Raw genomic sequence first — 15945 nt, 5'->3', positions numbered from 1 at the left:
ATATACACAATCTCACATAATGATATACTGTAAACATACGTAGATGAAATAATGATAGATGATATAATGGAAACATAAATAGACGATACATTTATAATAAATGTTACATATAACCATAATTGGTTACTTAACTTATACTAATTATGAATATGTACAAAAAATTACGAACAAATATACATATTCTTACAAGCATAAAGTACACCAATTCAATATATACAGCATGTAACAGGAATGGGTGATTCCATATGGACAAAAGCACACCTACTCAGTGCATGTCAACAAACTGCTCAAGTCGAGGATGTAAGATGCCCTTGTAAGAAATACCCTGACTCTTAATACACGCTGCAGCCAGGCACTGCAAAGAGGTGTGACGAACAACATTTACTAACTGAGATACTGGCTGCCCTTGGTCAGCTCTCAAGGATGCGAACGTCTGGCCCTGACCATTCTTAGCATCTAAGTGAGCCCCTCTTGACAAGAGGGCGTCTACTATACCTTTGGGACACTCTTCGTTCTTGGCAATTGCGTGGAGAGGTGTGTTACCTTCGTTGTCTGTGGCACTGGGATCAGAGCCAGTCTCTAGCAGAAGGTTCACGACTTCCGCTCTGGGAGTGGCAGACATAGGCAGATCCGGATCTTCAATTTCCTCAAATTCTGGGGAGCAAGCGACTTGCAAAGGAGTCGAACCCAGGGAATTCCTGAGACCCTTCTTAACTAGCGTATACATTGCTTTTTTCACTGTGTGCCGCTGGCAGTCAGGGAGGTCAGGCTGCAATCTCGTAAACGGCACCAAAAAATGCAAAACTATCATGATAAACTGGTCCACGTGAGATTTGTGTTTGCTCCTTACATAATCGTCAGCATTGTTCAATGCAGAAATAATCAGCTCCATTTCTTCGATTCCCTTTGAAAAAACATTCATAAAATCATCAGTATATTCCTTGGGATCATCATTCCAGTTGTGTGCATTTGCAGTGTTTGTTAGGAATCCAAATAGGTCGGCTAATGATCTGAAGTGAAACAGCCTACTCTGGTGCAGTGGATTCAACTGATTTCGTTGCGTATCGATGGCGTGAGCCCATAATTTGATGCATAGTTTTATAGCTTAGCTATTTACATGAGCAATCCCTATTTTATTAATATTCTTCATTGTTTGCAAGTGACCAGGGCCTAAAATCCTTTCCATCACGAGAAGTGCCTGCAATTGAACTTCTTGAGGATCTAATTCTATATTTTCTAAATCCTCCAAGGTGTTGACTTCACTGAACTCTTCATCTGAAGGACAAGACAAATTATCTTGGGTTTTTGGATATATGAGGGCGCCATTGACGTACCTGGAAATATATTGCAACATTTAGGTAACTCGAATTAAAAATATATAAAAATTATTTTAGCTAACCAATAATGCCAGAGAATAATACGTAGATTAGTGCATTCACAGTATCATACAGAAAAAGCTGGAAAACTTACCTCTGATTGATTGCTGATTTCCAGTAATTAACTGTAGCGACTATATCTTCCGTACTGTTGAAAAGGGAAGCTCCAAGTAGCTCCAATGCATCAGCTTTCTCCTTTGCAGATACCAGGTCATTTCTACTTAACAGATATTCTACCATGTCCCTATGACCACGAGAGCTGGCCACAAGCAAAGGCGTTAATCCTGGTAAAGGGAAGACAATGAATAGAGGAATAAGTTTAATTTACTTAGTGGTCACCTGATTCCATTCAAAAAGGGAGATATTTATCGTTACTTGGACTAATGGAACTACGGTGTTTGAATAGTTGAACTACTTTTCTTTTCATTTCTTGAAAATAACATTCATTCGAGCCATCAAAATCATTTGTTGCACTTGTGTTCAATTAGAAATTTAATATATATTAGAAGAATAAGTTTTTAGGCCAGAGACATTAATTCTGGGAAAAAATACGCGGAGAAGTGCAGTATGCTAGTCTTTCTTATGTCTCTTGGAATTATAATTCTGGCATAAAACCTATCACATGACAGCGCTGGAATCCAGGTAGGTCAAGATCTGGATAAGAATACGCAACATCTAGGAATGTCAAGCAAGACTCACCAGAATAGTCGGCACCCATCCAAGCGTTGTGTTCCAGCAGCAGTTTCATTACTTCCAGATGTCCTGCCTTTGCGCAGGCGTGGAGTGCACCTTCGCCTTCTATGTTTTTGCCATTGACATCAGCGCCCACTTCCAAAAGGTACTTCACGATTTCCAAATGGCCGCCGAAGGAAGCAAGCATCAGACAAGTGACAGCGCGGTCATCAGCAGCCTCGATATCTGGGAGAAATAGACCGATCAATGTATTACAATAAACTTCTCGACCTAAAGCATGATTTGCCAACTCTGTACTAAAAACAAAAACTATATAGCAGTTTACAACAAAACCCAAGCGCATTGAAAACTCACAGGCCCCATGTTCCACAAGAAGTCTGACAATATGGAAGTACCCTAGCTCACATGCAGCTTGCAATGGAGTGCTGTAGAAACTTGTATTGCCATTTGGATTGGCGCCTTTAGAAAGAAGATAGGCAATAACCCAGTAATGCTCTTCGAAAGCAGCGCACCATAAAGGACTAACTCCAGACAGAAGAGGCCCTCCAGTAGAAACTGCAAAGAACAACAATTCAATGGTCTGTCTGAGGCTGCAAATAAACTTCTTATTTATCAATGTTAAAGAAATATCATGAAAAACTAACCAAGTTTTCAGTCATGCCCTAAGTACAGCAAGTCAGGGAAACCTGTCTTTTGACATTTCAAATGACTTACCTGAGCCCAGTTCTTCGACGTCTGCGCCTCTGTATTCAACGAGGATCCTGACGCAGTTTGTGTGTCCAAGAAGAGCTGCCGTGCACAGTATCGAATCCCGCCCCTCCTTGACTCTCTCAACGCAGTACTTAACTCCCGATGGAAACGTCTGAAAATGCACAGTACAAGAATGAAATAACCAACAAAAGTAGCAACAACTAAGCAATAATAATAATAATGATAATAATAATAATAATAATAATAACTGGAAAGCCCCAGGTCCCGATGAAGTCCATGGATACTGGCTCAAAAACTTCAAGGCCCTACACCCACGAATAGCAGAACAACTCCAGCATTGTATCTCAAATCACCATGCACCCAAATGGATGACCACAGGAAGAACATCTCTAGTACAAAAAGACAAGAATAAAGGAAATATAGCCAGTAACTACAGGCCTATCACCTGCCCACCAACAGAAAGGCTGCAGAAGGAAGTGTAGGGGCACAAAAGACCAGCTCCTGATAGACAAAATGGTAATGAAGAACAGTAGGAAAAGGAAAACCAACCTGAGCATGGCATGGATAGACTACAAGAAAGCCTTCGACATGATACCACACACATGGGCAGAGGAAAACACCATCAGCTTCCTGAAAAATACAATGCGCAACTGGAAATACAATACTTACAAGTTCGGAATAAAAGACTAGCAGAGGTTAATATCAGGAGAGGGATCTTCCAGGGCGACTCACTGTCCCCACTACTCTTCGTAGTAGCCTATGATTCCCATGACAAAAAGTACCTACAGAAGATGGATGCCGGGTACCAACTCAAGAAAAGAGGCAACAGAATCAACCATCTGATGTTCATGGACGACATCAAGCTGTATGGTAAGAGCATCAAGGAAATAGATACCCTAATCCAGACTGTAAGGATTGTATCTGGGGACATCAGGATGGAGTTTGGAATAGAAAAATGCGCCTTAGTCAACATACAAAAAGGCAAAGTAACGAGAACGGAAGGGATAAAGCTACCAGATGGGAGCAACATCAAACACATAGATGAGACAGGATACAAAATACCTGGGAATAATGGAAGGAGGGGATATAAAACACCAAGAGATGAAGGACACGGTCAGGAAAGAATATATGCAGAGACTCAAGGCGATACTCAAGTCAAAACTCAACGCCGGAAATATGATAAAAAGCCAAAATAAACATGGGCAGTGCCAGTAATCAGATACAGCGCAGGAATAGTGGAATGGACGAAGGCAGAACTCCGCAGCATAGATCAGAAAACCAGGAAACATATGACAATACACAAAGCACTACACCCAAGAGCAAATACGACAGACTATACATAACACGAAAGGAAGGAGGGAGAGGACTACTAAGTATAGAGGACTGCGTAAACATCGAAAACAGAGCACTGGGGCAATATATGAAAACCAGTGAAGACGAGTGGCTAAAGAATGCATGGGAAGAAGGACTAATAAAAGTAGACGAAGACCCAGAACTATACAGAGACAGGAGAATGACAGACAGAACAGAGGACCGGCACAACAACCAATGCACGGACAATACATAAGACAGACTAAAGAACTAGCCAGCGATGACAAGTGGCAATGGCTACTGAGGGGAGAGCTAAAGAAGGAAACTGAAGGAATGATAACAGCGGCACAAGATCAGGCCCTAAGAGCCAGATACGTTCAAAGAACGATAGACGGAAATTACATCTCTCCCATATGTAGGAAGTGCAATACGAAAAATGAAACCATAAACCACATAGCAAGCGAATGCCCGCACTTGCACAGAACCAGTACAAAAAGAGGCATGATTCAGTGGCAAAAGCCCTCACTGGAGCCTGTGCAAGAAACATCAGCTACCTTGCAGTAATAAGTGGTACGAGCACCAACCTGAGGGAGTGATAGAAAACGATCAGGCAAAGATCCTCTGGGACTATGGTATCAGAACGGATAGGGTGATACGTGCAAACAGACCAGACGTGACGTTGATTGACAAAGTCAAGAAGAAAGTATCACTCATTGATGTCGCAATACCATGGGACACCAGAGTTGAAGAGAAAGAGAGGGAAAAATGGATAAGTATCAAGATCTGAAAATAGAAATAAGAAGGATATGGGATATGCCAGTGGAAATCGTACCATAATCATAGGAGCACTAGGGACGATCCCAAGATCCCTGAAAAGGAATCTAGAAAACCTAGAGGCTGAAGTAGCTCCAGGACTCATGCAGAAGAGTGTGATTCCTAGAAAACGGCACACATAGTAAGAAAAAGTGATGGACTCCTAAGGAGGCAGGATGCAACCCGGAGCCCCACACTATAAATACCACCCAGTCGAATTGGAGGACTGTGATAGAGCAAAAAAAAAAAAAAAAAAAAAAAAATAAAAATAATTAAATAATAATAGTGTACTTAGGAAGCCCACTCTCTCTCAAGCGGACTTTATTAATAGTAATGGCTACTTCAGCAGCGTTACACTTGTAGAAATTCTCCTCTACTTTCCGAATAGCCAAAATTGGTGTATATATTTGAATTTTACAAATAAACTATGATACCATAGTCATCAAAGTCATTAACGATTTCTCTCTCTCTCTCTTGAAATAATAATAATAATAATAATAATAATAATAATATAAAATAATAATAATAATAATAATATGCTGGTAGTAAACCTCTTTTTAACATGTTTTATTAAAAGTAATTGCTGCCTCAGCTGCGTTTGATTTTATGAAGGTTCTTCTCTATTTCTCTAATCATGGTTTCTCATTGTTACTTAAACTGGTGAGCAACGCACCGAAGGTAGCATGTCTCAAATATGGTAAAGGCAAAGTCAATGGTGGTAGTCAGTTTCAGGTATATCCTGTAGAGTTTATTGCAGGTAAAAATCTTGAAAATATGACTACCCCCTACCGGAATTTTGTTAATAAAATTCAGTCTACTTTGACTATTACCTATTTAAGACATGCCAACTTCGGTGCGTTGCTCACTAGATTAAGCAATAATGAGAAAACAATAATTAGAAAAATACAGAGAACCTTTATAAACCAACGCACCTGAGGTAGCAATTAAAGATGCTAATAATACTAGCAAGAGGAAAGTGATTGCTACATCAACTACATTAATCTTGTAGAGTCTTCTGAATATTTCCGATTACTACTTTTTCTGTAGTAGTACTGCATCGCCACGTTACTCGCCAGATGTACCAGAGAAAAAGCAGCAATCAGAAATACAAAGAAGACTCTATCCATGATTAATGCAGCTGATGCAGCAATCACTTTCAACAGCAATAATAATAATAATAATAATAATAATAATAATAATATTAATAAAAAGTAGTAAAAGTAATAATAATAATAATAATAATAATAATAATAAGTAAAAGTATAAAAAATAATAAAAGTAATAATAATAATAATAATAATAATAGACTATAAGAAAGCCTTCGACATGATACCACACACATGGCTAATAGAATGCCTGAAAATATATGGGCCAGAGGAAAACACCATCAGCTTCCTCAAAAATACAATGCGCAACTGGAATACAATACTTTCAAGCTCTGGAATAAGACCAGCAGAGGTTGATATCAGGAGAGGGATCTTCCAGGGAGACTCACTATCCCCAGTACTCTTCGTAGTAGCCATGATTCCCATGACAAAAGTACTACAGAAGATGGATGCCGGGTACCAACTCAAGAAAAGAGACAACAGAATCAACCATCTGATGTTCATGGTCGACATCAAGCTATATGATAAGAGCATCAAGGAAATAGATAGCATAATCCAGACCGTAAGGATTGTATCTGGGGACATCAGGATGGAGTTTGGAATAGAAAAATGCGCCTTAGTCAACATACAAAAAGGCAAAGTAACGAGAACTGAAGGGAGAAAGCTACCAGATGGGAGCAACATCAAACACATAGATGAGACTGGATACAAATACATGGTAATAATGGAAGGAGGGGATATAAAACACCAAGAGATGAAGGACACAATCAGGAAAGAATATATGCAGAGACTCAAGGCGATACTCAAGTCAAAACTCAACGCCGGAAATATGATAAAAGCCATAAACACAGGGGCAGTGCCAGTAATCACTGAGGCAATATCTGAAAACCAGTGAAAACGAGTGGCTAAAGAGTGCATGGGAAAAAGGACTAATAAAAGAAATATACAGAGACATGAGAATGACAAACAGAACAGAGGACTGGCACAACAAACCAATGCACGGACAATACATGAGACAGACTAAAGAACTAGCCAGCGATGACACATGGGAATAGCTACAGAGGGGAGAGCTAAAGAAGGAAACTGAAGGAATGATAATAGCGGCACAAGATCAGACCCTAAGAACCAGATATATTCAAAGAACGATAGACGGAAATAACATCTCTCCCATATGTAGGAAGTGCAATATGAAAAATGAAACCATAAACCACATAGCAAGCGAATGCCCGGCACTTGCACAGAACCAGTACCAAAAGAGGCATGATTCAGTGGCAAAAGCCCTCCACTGGAGCCTGTGCAAGAAACATCAGCTACCTTGCAGTAATAAGTGGTACGAGCACCAACCTGAGGGAGTGATAGAAAACGATCAGGCAAAGATTCTCTGGGACTATGGTATCAGAACAGATAGGGTGATACGTGCAAATAGACCAGACGTGACGTTGATTGACAAAGTCAAGAAGAAAGTATCACTCATTGATGTCGCAATACAATGGGACACCAGAGTTAAAGAGAAAGAGAGGGAAAAAATGGATAAGTATCAAGATCTGAAAATAGAAATAAGAAGGATATGGGATATGCCAGTGGAAATTGTACCCATAATCATAGGAGCACCAGGCACGATCCCAAGATCCCTGAAAAGGAATCCAGAAAAACTAGAGGCTGAAGTAGCTCCAGGACTCATGCAGAAGAGTGTGATCCTAGAAAAGGCGCACATAGTAAGAAAAGTGTTTGACTCCTAAGGAGGCAGCATGCAACCTGGAACCCCACACTATAAATATCACCCAGTTGTATTGGAGGACTGTGCTAGAGCAAAAAAAAAAAAATAATAAACTAATTTCTTGAATATATCCTCTCATTGGTGGTGAACAAATCCACTACTACATGGTCATGTTATGCACAAGATTCTCGTGAAACAGTATGTTCATAGCCAAGCTTCTTTCGTAGATGAAATGTATTTATAAATTTCGTTTCTCTCATTATTATTATTATTATTATTATATTATTAATATAAATATTATAATTATTCAGAAGATGAAACCTATTCATATGAACAAGCCCACAGGGGTCCATTGGCTTGAAATTCCAGCTTCCAAAGAATATGGTGTTCGTTAGGAAGAAGTAAGATTAGGTAAAGGGAAACAGACTGAAGATACCCCACTTAGTAAAAAGTGAAAAAAATAAATTAATAGACTAACAAATAGATAAAAATGTATCAAAATTCAAAGAGAGTATGTTTAGGGTAGTAATGTATTGCACCATCGCTTGAACTTCTGACCTATGGAGGTTTTGGTCATTTTAAACCAAGCTAGTGGTCAAGGGAATAAACATTTTCTATCAAATACTGGTGTCAACGTCAAGTGTTCCTTCCTTGTTGGATTCTTGTAGCCCTTTTATGTAATTCTGAAAATGAGCGTGCGTTTCGAGAAAACTATACATAAGTAAAATAAGAAATAAAAGAAAATCTGGAGCCTTTCATGAACTTCTCATTTCAAAACTCAAAAAACAGTAATTTTAAGGTATTCTTATGTGTTTTAGTTTCAAACCCTTGAATCAGTAGATGAAGATATGCTCCAACACATGAATCAGTAAAAAAGCCATGCTTGAACCCTTGATGCAGTAAATAAAGATACGTTTGGACCCTTGATTCAGTGAAAAAAATAAAAATATGCTTCAACTTGAATCAGTTCAATAAAAAAACATGCTTCAACTCCTGATTCAGTAAATAAGGAGATATTTCAAACCTTGAATCAGTAAATAAAAATGTTCTTCAACCCTCGAATCAGTAATAAAAACTGTGCTCAACCCTTGATCAGTAAATAAAAATGTTCTTCAACCCTCGAATCAGTAAATAAAAATGTGCTCAACCCTTGATTCAGTAAATAAAGGTATTCGTCTCACAGTTTCATATCTTTAGTAAATGTGGAAACTTAAAGCCAGGGAACATGAGCTTTGTTGAAAAATACGTATTCAGTATCGCCTCGGTGTTATTCAAATGCCAAGGGAAAATTAGTATTAATTCGTGTTAGAATCAAATTATTATAATTTCATTATACTTGAATCTCCTTCATTATAGCGTAGAGACGAATAAGTGCCAGGGTTGTACCATGGACCTATGGGTACAGAAATTTCCACGTGTGATTAGAAATTGGGTGAAATGCCAGGTAAAAAAAAACTGTTGGTAAACTCAAAACAAAATTGACAATGTTGATAAAAACGTAGAGATTATTACAAAACCTAGACAAAACTTATGCAGAATCACTAAAGACAAAAAAGTGCCTTTGATTCAAATTTACAAACAAAGAGAGCACGCAGCAAATAAAAAGAAGGAAATTATGAGTAAAACAACGGCGCCAGTTGAACAGGTTAAAACAACAAGAGATGGATACTTATTTGTAAGATTTCCAGATAGGAAAAAACTTAGAAAAGCCGAAAACAGAGATTCAGAAAATCATCAGTAATATAACAGTAAATGAGAAGGGTAACCTCCAACCCAAAATAAGAGTAGCATATGTCTCGAAGGACAATTAACATTGTCAAGAAAAATCCATGGATAGATAATCTCATTTCTGAAATATTTTTTCACTCTCTCCATCAATGTTATGGGATTGTATATGTGCACGGCGATGACGACTCTATTTTTTTTTTTCTTGTTTTATAATCTTTTAAGAACGGTTGTATGCATACGTATATATGAATATGTGTGAATATGTATATGAAAATTAGGAAACCACATATTCATCTGAAAATAACGACCTGAAACATTGTAAAGGAAATGAAAGCCAAAGATGATAAATATAAGCACTATATCATCAAACGCACATCACAAATACGAAAGGCTATTTATGATAAAGGTGACAAGTTGTGTACACTGTACCCAACTTTTACGACTGTTAAATGCCCTATCAATGCTATAAAAGTCAGGAAATTTGCCATAGCGCAGAAAATCGTAAAAAAATTCCAAGTTTGTCCTAAATGTGGGGAAAATCACAAATCAAATGAATGTACTAACCCCACCTTAAAGTGTAAAAATTGTTTAAAGGAAGGCCACAATGATACTAAACATAGCGCATATGATGGCAATAAGTATATATTGAACATTTATCAAAGGTATAAAATTATACGGATCATGGCTTTGACCAATAATCTCCTGTACAATTTAAAAGATATACAGCCAGCAGGAAATAAAACCAACACTATTAGAAACCCTATAAACGATCACAACCTAAATATATGCATGCTAACGGAGACTTGGCTAAGCAATAATGTAAGCGATTATTCTAGTAAAAAACAAAAGAAGTGTCACCACGGTCTCTCTTTTTCACATGAAAATAAATCAGCACCAAAATGACACACAAACAAACACATACAAATCATAGCAGTTCGCAAACCACAAAGCACAAGTAAGAGATAGTTTTCCTAGACTAATTCAATTACTTCCTCGACTTGTTAACTGATAACAAAAGCACACTGATTTGTGGTGACTTCAACCTACATTTAGATGATAACAAAGAATTGATAGAGTTACTTGAAAGCCATGACCTTGTAAATGTTATGAGAAAACCGACGTCATTATTGAACCACACTATTGGCCTAGTGATACAAAACAAAAACGAGGTTACCAGTGACATACAAGTAGAGTCTGAATATGTGGATTATCTGCAATACATAACTAGTTACACTCAGCATATATCTGGAAAGGCTATGCACTAAAAAAATACTTTCACTTACAGAAAGAAAACCAACTTTAAAGCTGATGAATTAATGTTGAGAGCATAAGAAAATATAGCAGAAACAAGCCCGTAAGCTGCTTTACAGTCTATAGCAAAGTATAAATGATAAATGTCCAGAAGTGACAAGGCAAATAATAGCTAAAGAAAATGACAAGTGGATTAACAGTGATTTACGTGACACTAAGGAAAAAAATGAGAGATCTATAGAAATATTGAAAGAATCAAGAAGTAATGAAAATTGGTCACCGTACAAAACAGTCAGGCCAGAGACCAGCATAACGACTTTATTATAAAAACCAAGACAATATATTACAACTGAGAAAATCCCACGAAAACCTGGCCGATAACTTTAACTGCTTTGAAGCATAGTTTAGACAAGGAGGTCCCTCCGGATCTCCCAGTGTTCGCCATGAGACATAGCAGATTCAGTAAGTTTGAATGATTTTGAAAAAACGATGAGAAAAGTGAAAAAAAAAACTAATATTAAAATGAATTAAAAGAGCCAAAAACCTTTGATCAGTTGCAGGAGTTATATTTTGATATTTTCCAAATGGGTTTAGCACACGCGGCTTCCCAAAATACTGAAAACCTCACATGTATAAAGCCGTCCTACATAGGGAATGACAACTTTAACAGCAAATAAAAACTGAATGAAGTGCAAGATAAAAATTAAATAAAGGGTCAATGATATATCATCGGGATGAAGCAAAACAATCTATATTGAAAGCCAAAATTAATAAAACTAATGTTTAAAGAGTGAAAGACGCAAGAACTTAGTTGGTGGTTGGCTGGATTAGATCAAGATTGTTTATGAAATTAAATACTGACTAATGAAAATGGGACTTTTACCTAAGAGATTGACCATTCAAGGAAAAATACTTTTACATAAAAATAGATAAAATGAAATGCTTGATAAAATAATAAAGTAATAATGAGTTTGGACTAGTACAGGATTCTATAGTGGACAATGGAATTCTTTGCGAAAAAATTGCCGTTTTTATTGATAAAGTGGCCAGACTGGAAACGAAACCTTCTCTTTACATAAGGTAACTCACATTATTCAAGTAAGCTCAAATGGTAACCTCTTTAACGTGGTGTTGAGTAGGATATATGGGATTTGACTTACATCGCGAAAATATTTACACAAAATCAGTTACACAAACAATGTCACGATTCAGAAAAGTCTTAGGAGAGAGAACATTTCAATAAGATTACCAGACTGTTCAATGATTCCCCCCAAGAATTTCAAAGAGACGAGGAGAAAGCCAGAAACTGAATACTTGTATCATCCAAGGTATTAAAAATATATATATTTATCTTCACAAACAAGAGCATAAATACCAAAAAGGTATACTTTGCTTACCTTTGTGACGCATACAAAAGAACCGTCTGTTCTGTACATCTCGGCGTATTTTATGGCAGATGGAATTTCAACTGAAGCAAGTTGGAAGCACTTTTGCACCAAGCAAGTCACGTGTCACTTAACTTCCAGGAAACTTGTAACTGAGTATTTTTACCCAGATTGGGTCTACTTATACCCAGGTGGGCATATGGAGAGGCGGGGTCAACTTGAAATGTCCTTAATCCCCAGACCAATGGTCACCCGGGCCATGCCAAATCTCATTTCACTCATCCTTACAATGCTCCTTCGGTAAAGGAAATAGATTCCTTTCTGGGAAAGCATCCTATTGATTGAAGAAATATCAGTGTCTAATGAATGAGTAAATTTTAAGCAAAAATACTAATTGAATTTGCATAATGATAATATTTTTGAGTGAAGGGTCCATGCTTCGGCAACCGCGTGAGAGTCTCTCGGGGTGCTCTGATTGGCTGACTCAGGGAGGTGTGTCCGGTGCCCACGGTATGACACACCAATAGGACACAAGCATCTTTTTTCGCCACACCTTCGTTGGTCTCAACCCTAACTGATATGAAAAAGTTTGTGTGATATTTATTCATCATATTTTGAGATATATCTGTATCATATATATATATATATATATATATATATATATATATATATATATATATATATATATATATATATATATATATATATATATATATATATATATATATATATATATTATATATGTTCGTATGTGTTTGCGCGATGAGAGTATATTTATAAGTATTTTAGTTAACGAACAAAATTTATTACCATTAGAATCACTATGAATAGTTTTATTACTCCCTTATTTTGATATGTTGTGCATTGATACTTAGCTGCATATTGTTACCTATCATTTCATATTAATAAAACGTTTCCACAATTGTCACCAATATTTATTCAAATCTCATTTTCATTGTATAAGTATAATATCACTTTTACTGTAAATCTATGTCGAATGACATTTCCGTAATATAAGGTATACACGTGATAATTTCTGTGCAATGTTTCTTACACTTTTCCGTTACGTAAACATCCGTTGTTGTTTTTTCCAGGGCCAGCTAAAACAAACTTAGCCAGATTATGGGTGTTGTTGTTTGAGATTCAGCTGGCCTTATGCCAGCACGGGTTCATGCTCATAGAGCAGCCCGTAGGGCTATGGGTGATTCACCCATCTGATGTTGTCGACTGGACCAAACGACCTCAGGCTCACTTTCACAGGTAATAAGAAATATTCCTCTTTTTCTAGATTTTATATTGGGAATTAAGACTGTCTCAGATTGAAGTATTCGAGAATTATGAAAGCTAGTAACAATATGTTTCAGTATAAATGAAAAAAAAACAAGATGAAGGAATTTTGTGTAATTGGGGAATAAGGACAACGCGTTAAAATGCAATGCAGTTTACTATCATATTCAGATACATGCAAATACTCTAAGATATCTTAGGAATAAGGTTTCTTAAAGTCAGGTAACTGGATATCACATCAGTCTCTATATTCCCCTATCAATAATTGGTCCGATATAATGAACTCCAACCATAAGAATACCATAAGAATAGTGCTATATTTTCGTGCTGTGGATTTGGAATTTGAATCTAATGACAGATAAATTAGCTTATTTGAAGTTAAATTTTTACAGGACCTGATCTCTATATTTTTTAAGAATAAAAATTTTGTAAGAGTTAGCGATTGGTCTATTAAATATGATGAAAAACAATAGTTGCTTTAGCATAAATATTGGATAAAGGCTGTCTAGAGCATTTGTTTGGCGTCATGAGGAACATGAAAGGCCCCTACAATAATTTAACTCTGATCACTTGTAATATTGGATTGGGGGATATGAAAATAATTATTAAGAAATGTACTACTACTACTACTACTACTACTACTACTACTACTATACTACTACTATACTACTACTACTAACAATAACAATAATAACATGATCCTTCATGTCAGCTCAGGGCGATATAAATGTAATATACAATAACCATACACACTAGATTAAATGATAAAAATGGTTATCGGCAATATCCAGACAGAGGCTGAAGCGGTAGTAACAAACAGTATTATTCATAATAATGGTAATCGCAGTAATGATATTGAGAATAATAGTAAAAACAGTATAAATTAAAACAGTTAAAAAGCTGACTGCATGTAATTAAACATCATTAAGCTGAGGAAATTGAACTTGCTTTAGAAATCTACTTAGCAAGACGTTTGTTTTAAGAAGGTTTTGAAATTCAGAGTTATGTATAGATTGGTAACAGAGGAAAACAATAAATGACACATTAAAAAAAGTAAGGTAACAGAAAAGAGATAACTTATGTATGTACGTAGATACTATTTCGTTAAACATTTACCATGAATTACTCTCATTTAGCCAGTATATGGACAACAGTTAATACTGCAGATAATTCGCATACTGAAATGTGAAAAGGAGTGAATCAGACGTTCTAATGAGTTCTTAAATGAGTTTATTGCAATCCACAGACAGAGTCTTTTAGAAGGAAAAGAATGTTTGAAGATATAGTGTGGCTATTTTTTTTATGGTGGCAAATGTCTATCAAAACAACAATGATTTCCATTCTTTCTAAGATTATTCGTACTTCCGTTAATTATATCCATATCCATGAAAGTACAATACAGAATTTCCACATATTTGTAATGATCTGGATTTTGGTTTACCTTATATCCTGCTGTAACATGAGCATAAATGTTCAACTGTCTACGTAGGCTGCAGTACGGCCAGCTGGTATAGGTTTTGCCGTTTCCTTGTTTTGATATTTGTCCCTTACCATTTACGTACACGCAATTTTTCTGTATTTATTTAACCATTTTTACATTTTTTCACCAGTTTTTACGTAAATATAATTTTCATTTGCCACTGAAGTCCTGATTGCTCCTCTGTGAGCTGGCTCGAATCCAGGAGAGGAAGAAATTATCAATTAAAAAATTACCCTTCGGTTAACATATATGAAAATATATTAATCCCTCAGTAGCGCGAATTGGACGCTGAAGGACATTGGTAGATTTAATGCATGCATATGAATCACGTTGTGATAATATTCATATATATAAAATCATTTATTTATTTGGGCAAATATTAAGACGTACAGCAAGGAGATTTATATTTATCATCTGAAGAAAAGGAAACCATTTGAATTTGTTAGCACAGTTTCATCCGGTATGATCCGGTTTTTCATAGCACGTTGACTGGGTAAACGTTCTGTTTGGAAATAACCTCCTTTACAACGGCAATCGATTCCCGTGGGACTTGAGGGAAAGGTTAAATTACCTGGCCATGACTTTTGTAGCCGTTACAGTCCCTGGCGGCCATGGTGACCTTGAGCGTGTCAGAGATCTCAGTGTGAATATTCTCACAGTACTCCGTTTGAATTTAATTTGAGTCTAACTAAAGGGCTTCATTGTTGTGTTCTAAACATTACCATTTTCTTTTTGTTTAACGGTGGAATTCCACATTCTTCGACGCGTGTATGCAAAAGTAAAGAAAAAAAGAGTAAGAGAAGCGTGACCCTGGAATTACGGTCAGTTCGGGAAGAGACTGTCATACCGTGAGTGAGGAAGGGGGGGGGGGGGGGGGGGGGGGGGGGGGGGGGGGGGGGGGGGGGGGGGGGGGGGGGGGGGGGGCAATTTAAAGGATTAAGAAGCCAGAAGTGGAAGCAGGTCAGGAGAAGGAAAGGGTCTGGTGAGACCCTTGTGGCATCAGTATCCATTTCCAGATGTTTCGTATAATGTCTGTATCACCTGGTCACGATCTAGTTTCTTTTTACCACCAGTTAGTCGGAAAAGG

General features: G+C 37.0%; 1 protein-coding gene across 1 annotated transcript; it reads right to left on the bottom strand.

Annotated features, from left to right (window-relative positions):
• Positions 1 to 265: 265 nt before the first annotated feature.
• On the bottom strand, positions 266 to 15471 carry LOC135218173 (protein fem-1 homolog CG6966-like). The gene is made up of 7 exons (XM_064254323.1): positions 15430 to 15471; positions 2784 to 2931; positions 2424 to 2624; positions 2076 to 2294; positions 1471 to 1660; positions 1118 to 1334; positions 266 to 904 (listed from the first exon to the last, which is right to left on the bottom strand). The coding sequence occupies exons 1-7, from the start codon at positions 15469 to 15471 to the stop codon at positions 266 to 268; spliced, it is 1656 nt and encodes a 551-aa protein (XP_064110393.1).
• Between the last annotated feature and the right edge of the window lie 474 nt (positions 15472 to 15945).

This window comes from Macrobrachium nipponense, chromosome 9, assembly GCF_015104395.2.
Source record: "Macrobrachium nipponense isolate FS-2020 chromosome 9, ASM1510439v2, whole genome shotgun sequence".
In the NCBI taxonomy this organism is placed as follows: domain Eukaryota; kingdom Metazoa; phylum Arthropoda; class Malacostraca; order Decapoda; family Palaemonidae; genus Macrobrachium; species Macrobrachium nipponense.
Note: the sequence above shows the minus strand (reverse complement) of the source record. Positions and strands in the feature narration are given on the sequence as shown.

What these genes read in the sequence shown, in the direction of transcription:
- LOC135218173 (XM_064254323.1), bottom strand. Translation starts at nt 15,471, where the DNA reads ATGGCCGCCAGGGACTGTAACGGCTACAAAAGTCATGGCCAG. An exon ending in GCTACAAAAGTCATGGCCAG is followed by an intron (nt 2,932 to 15,429) that starts GTAATTTAACCT and finishes GTGCATTTTCAG; the next exon opens with ACGTTTCCATCGGGAGTTAA. An exon ending in AAATCAGCAATCAATCAGAG is followed by an intron (nt 1,335 to 1,470) that starts GTAAGTTTTCCA and finishes ATATATTTCCAG; the next exon opens with GTACGTCAATGGCGCCCTCA.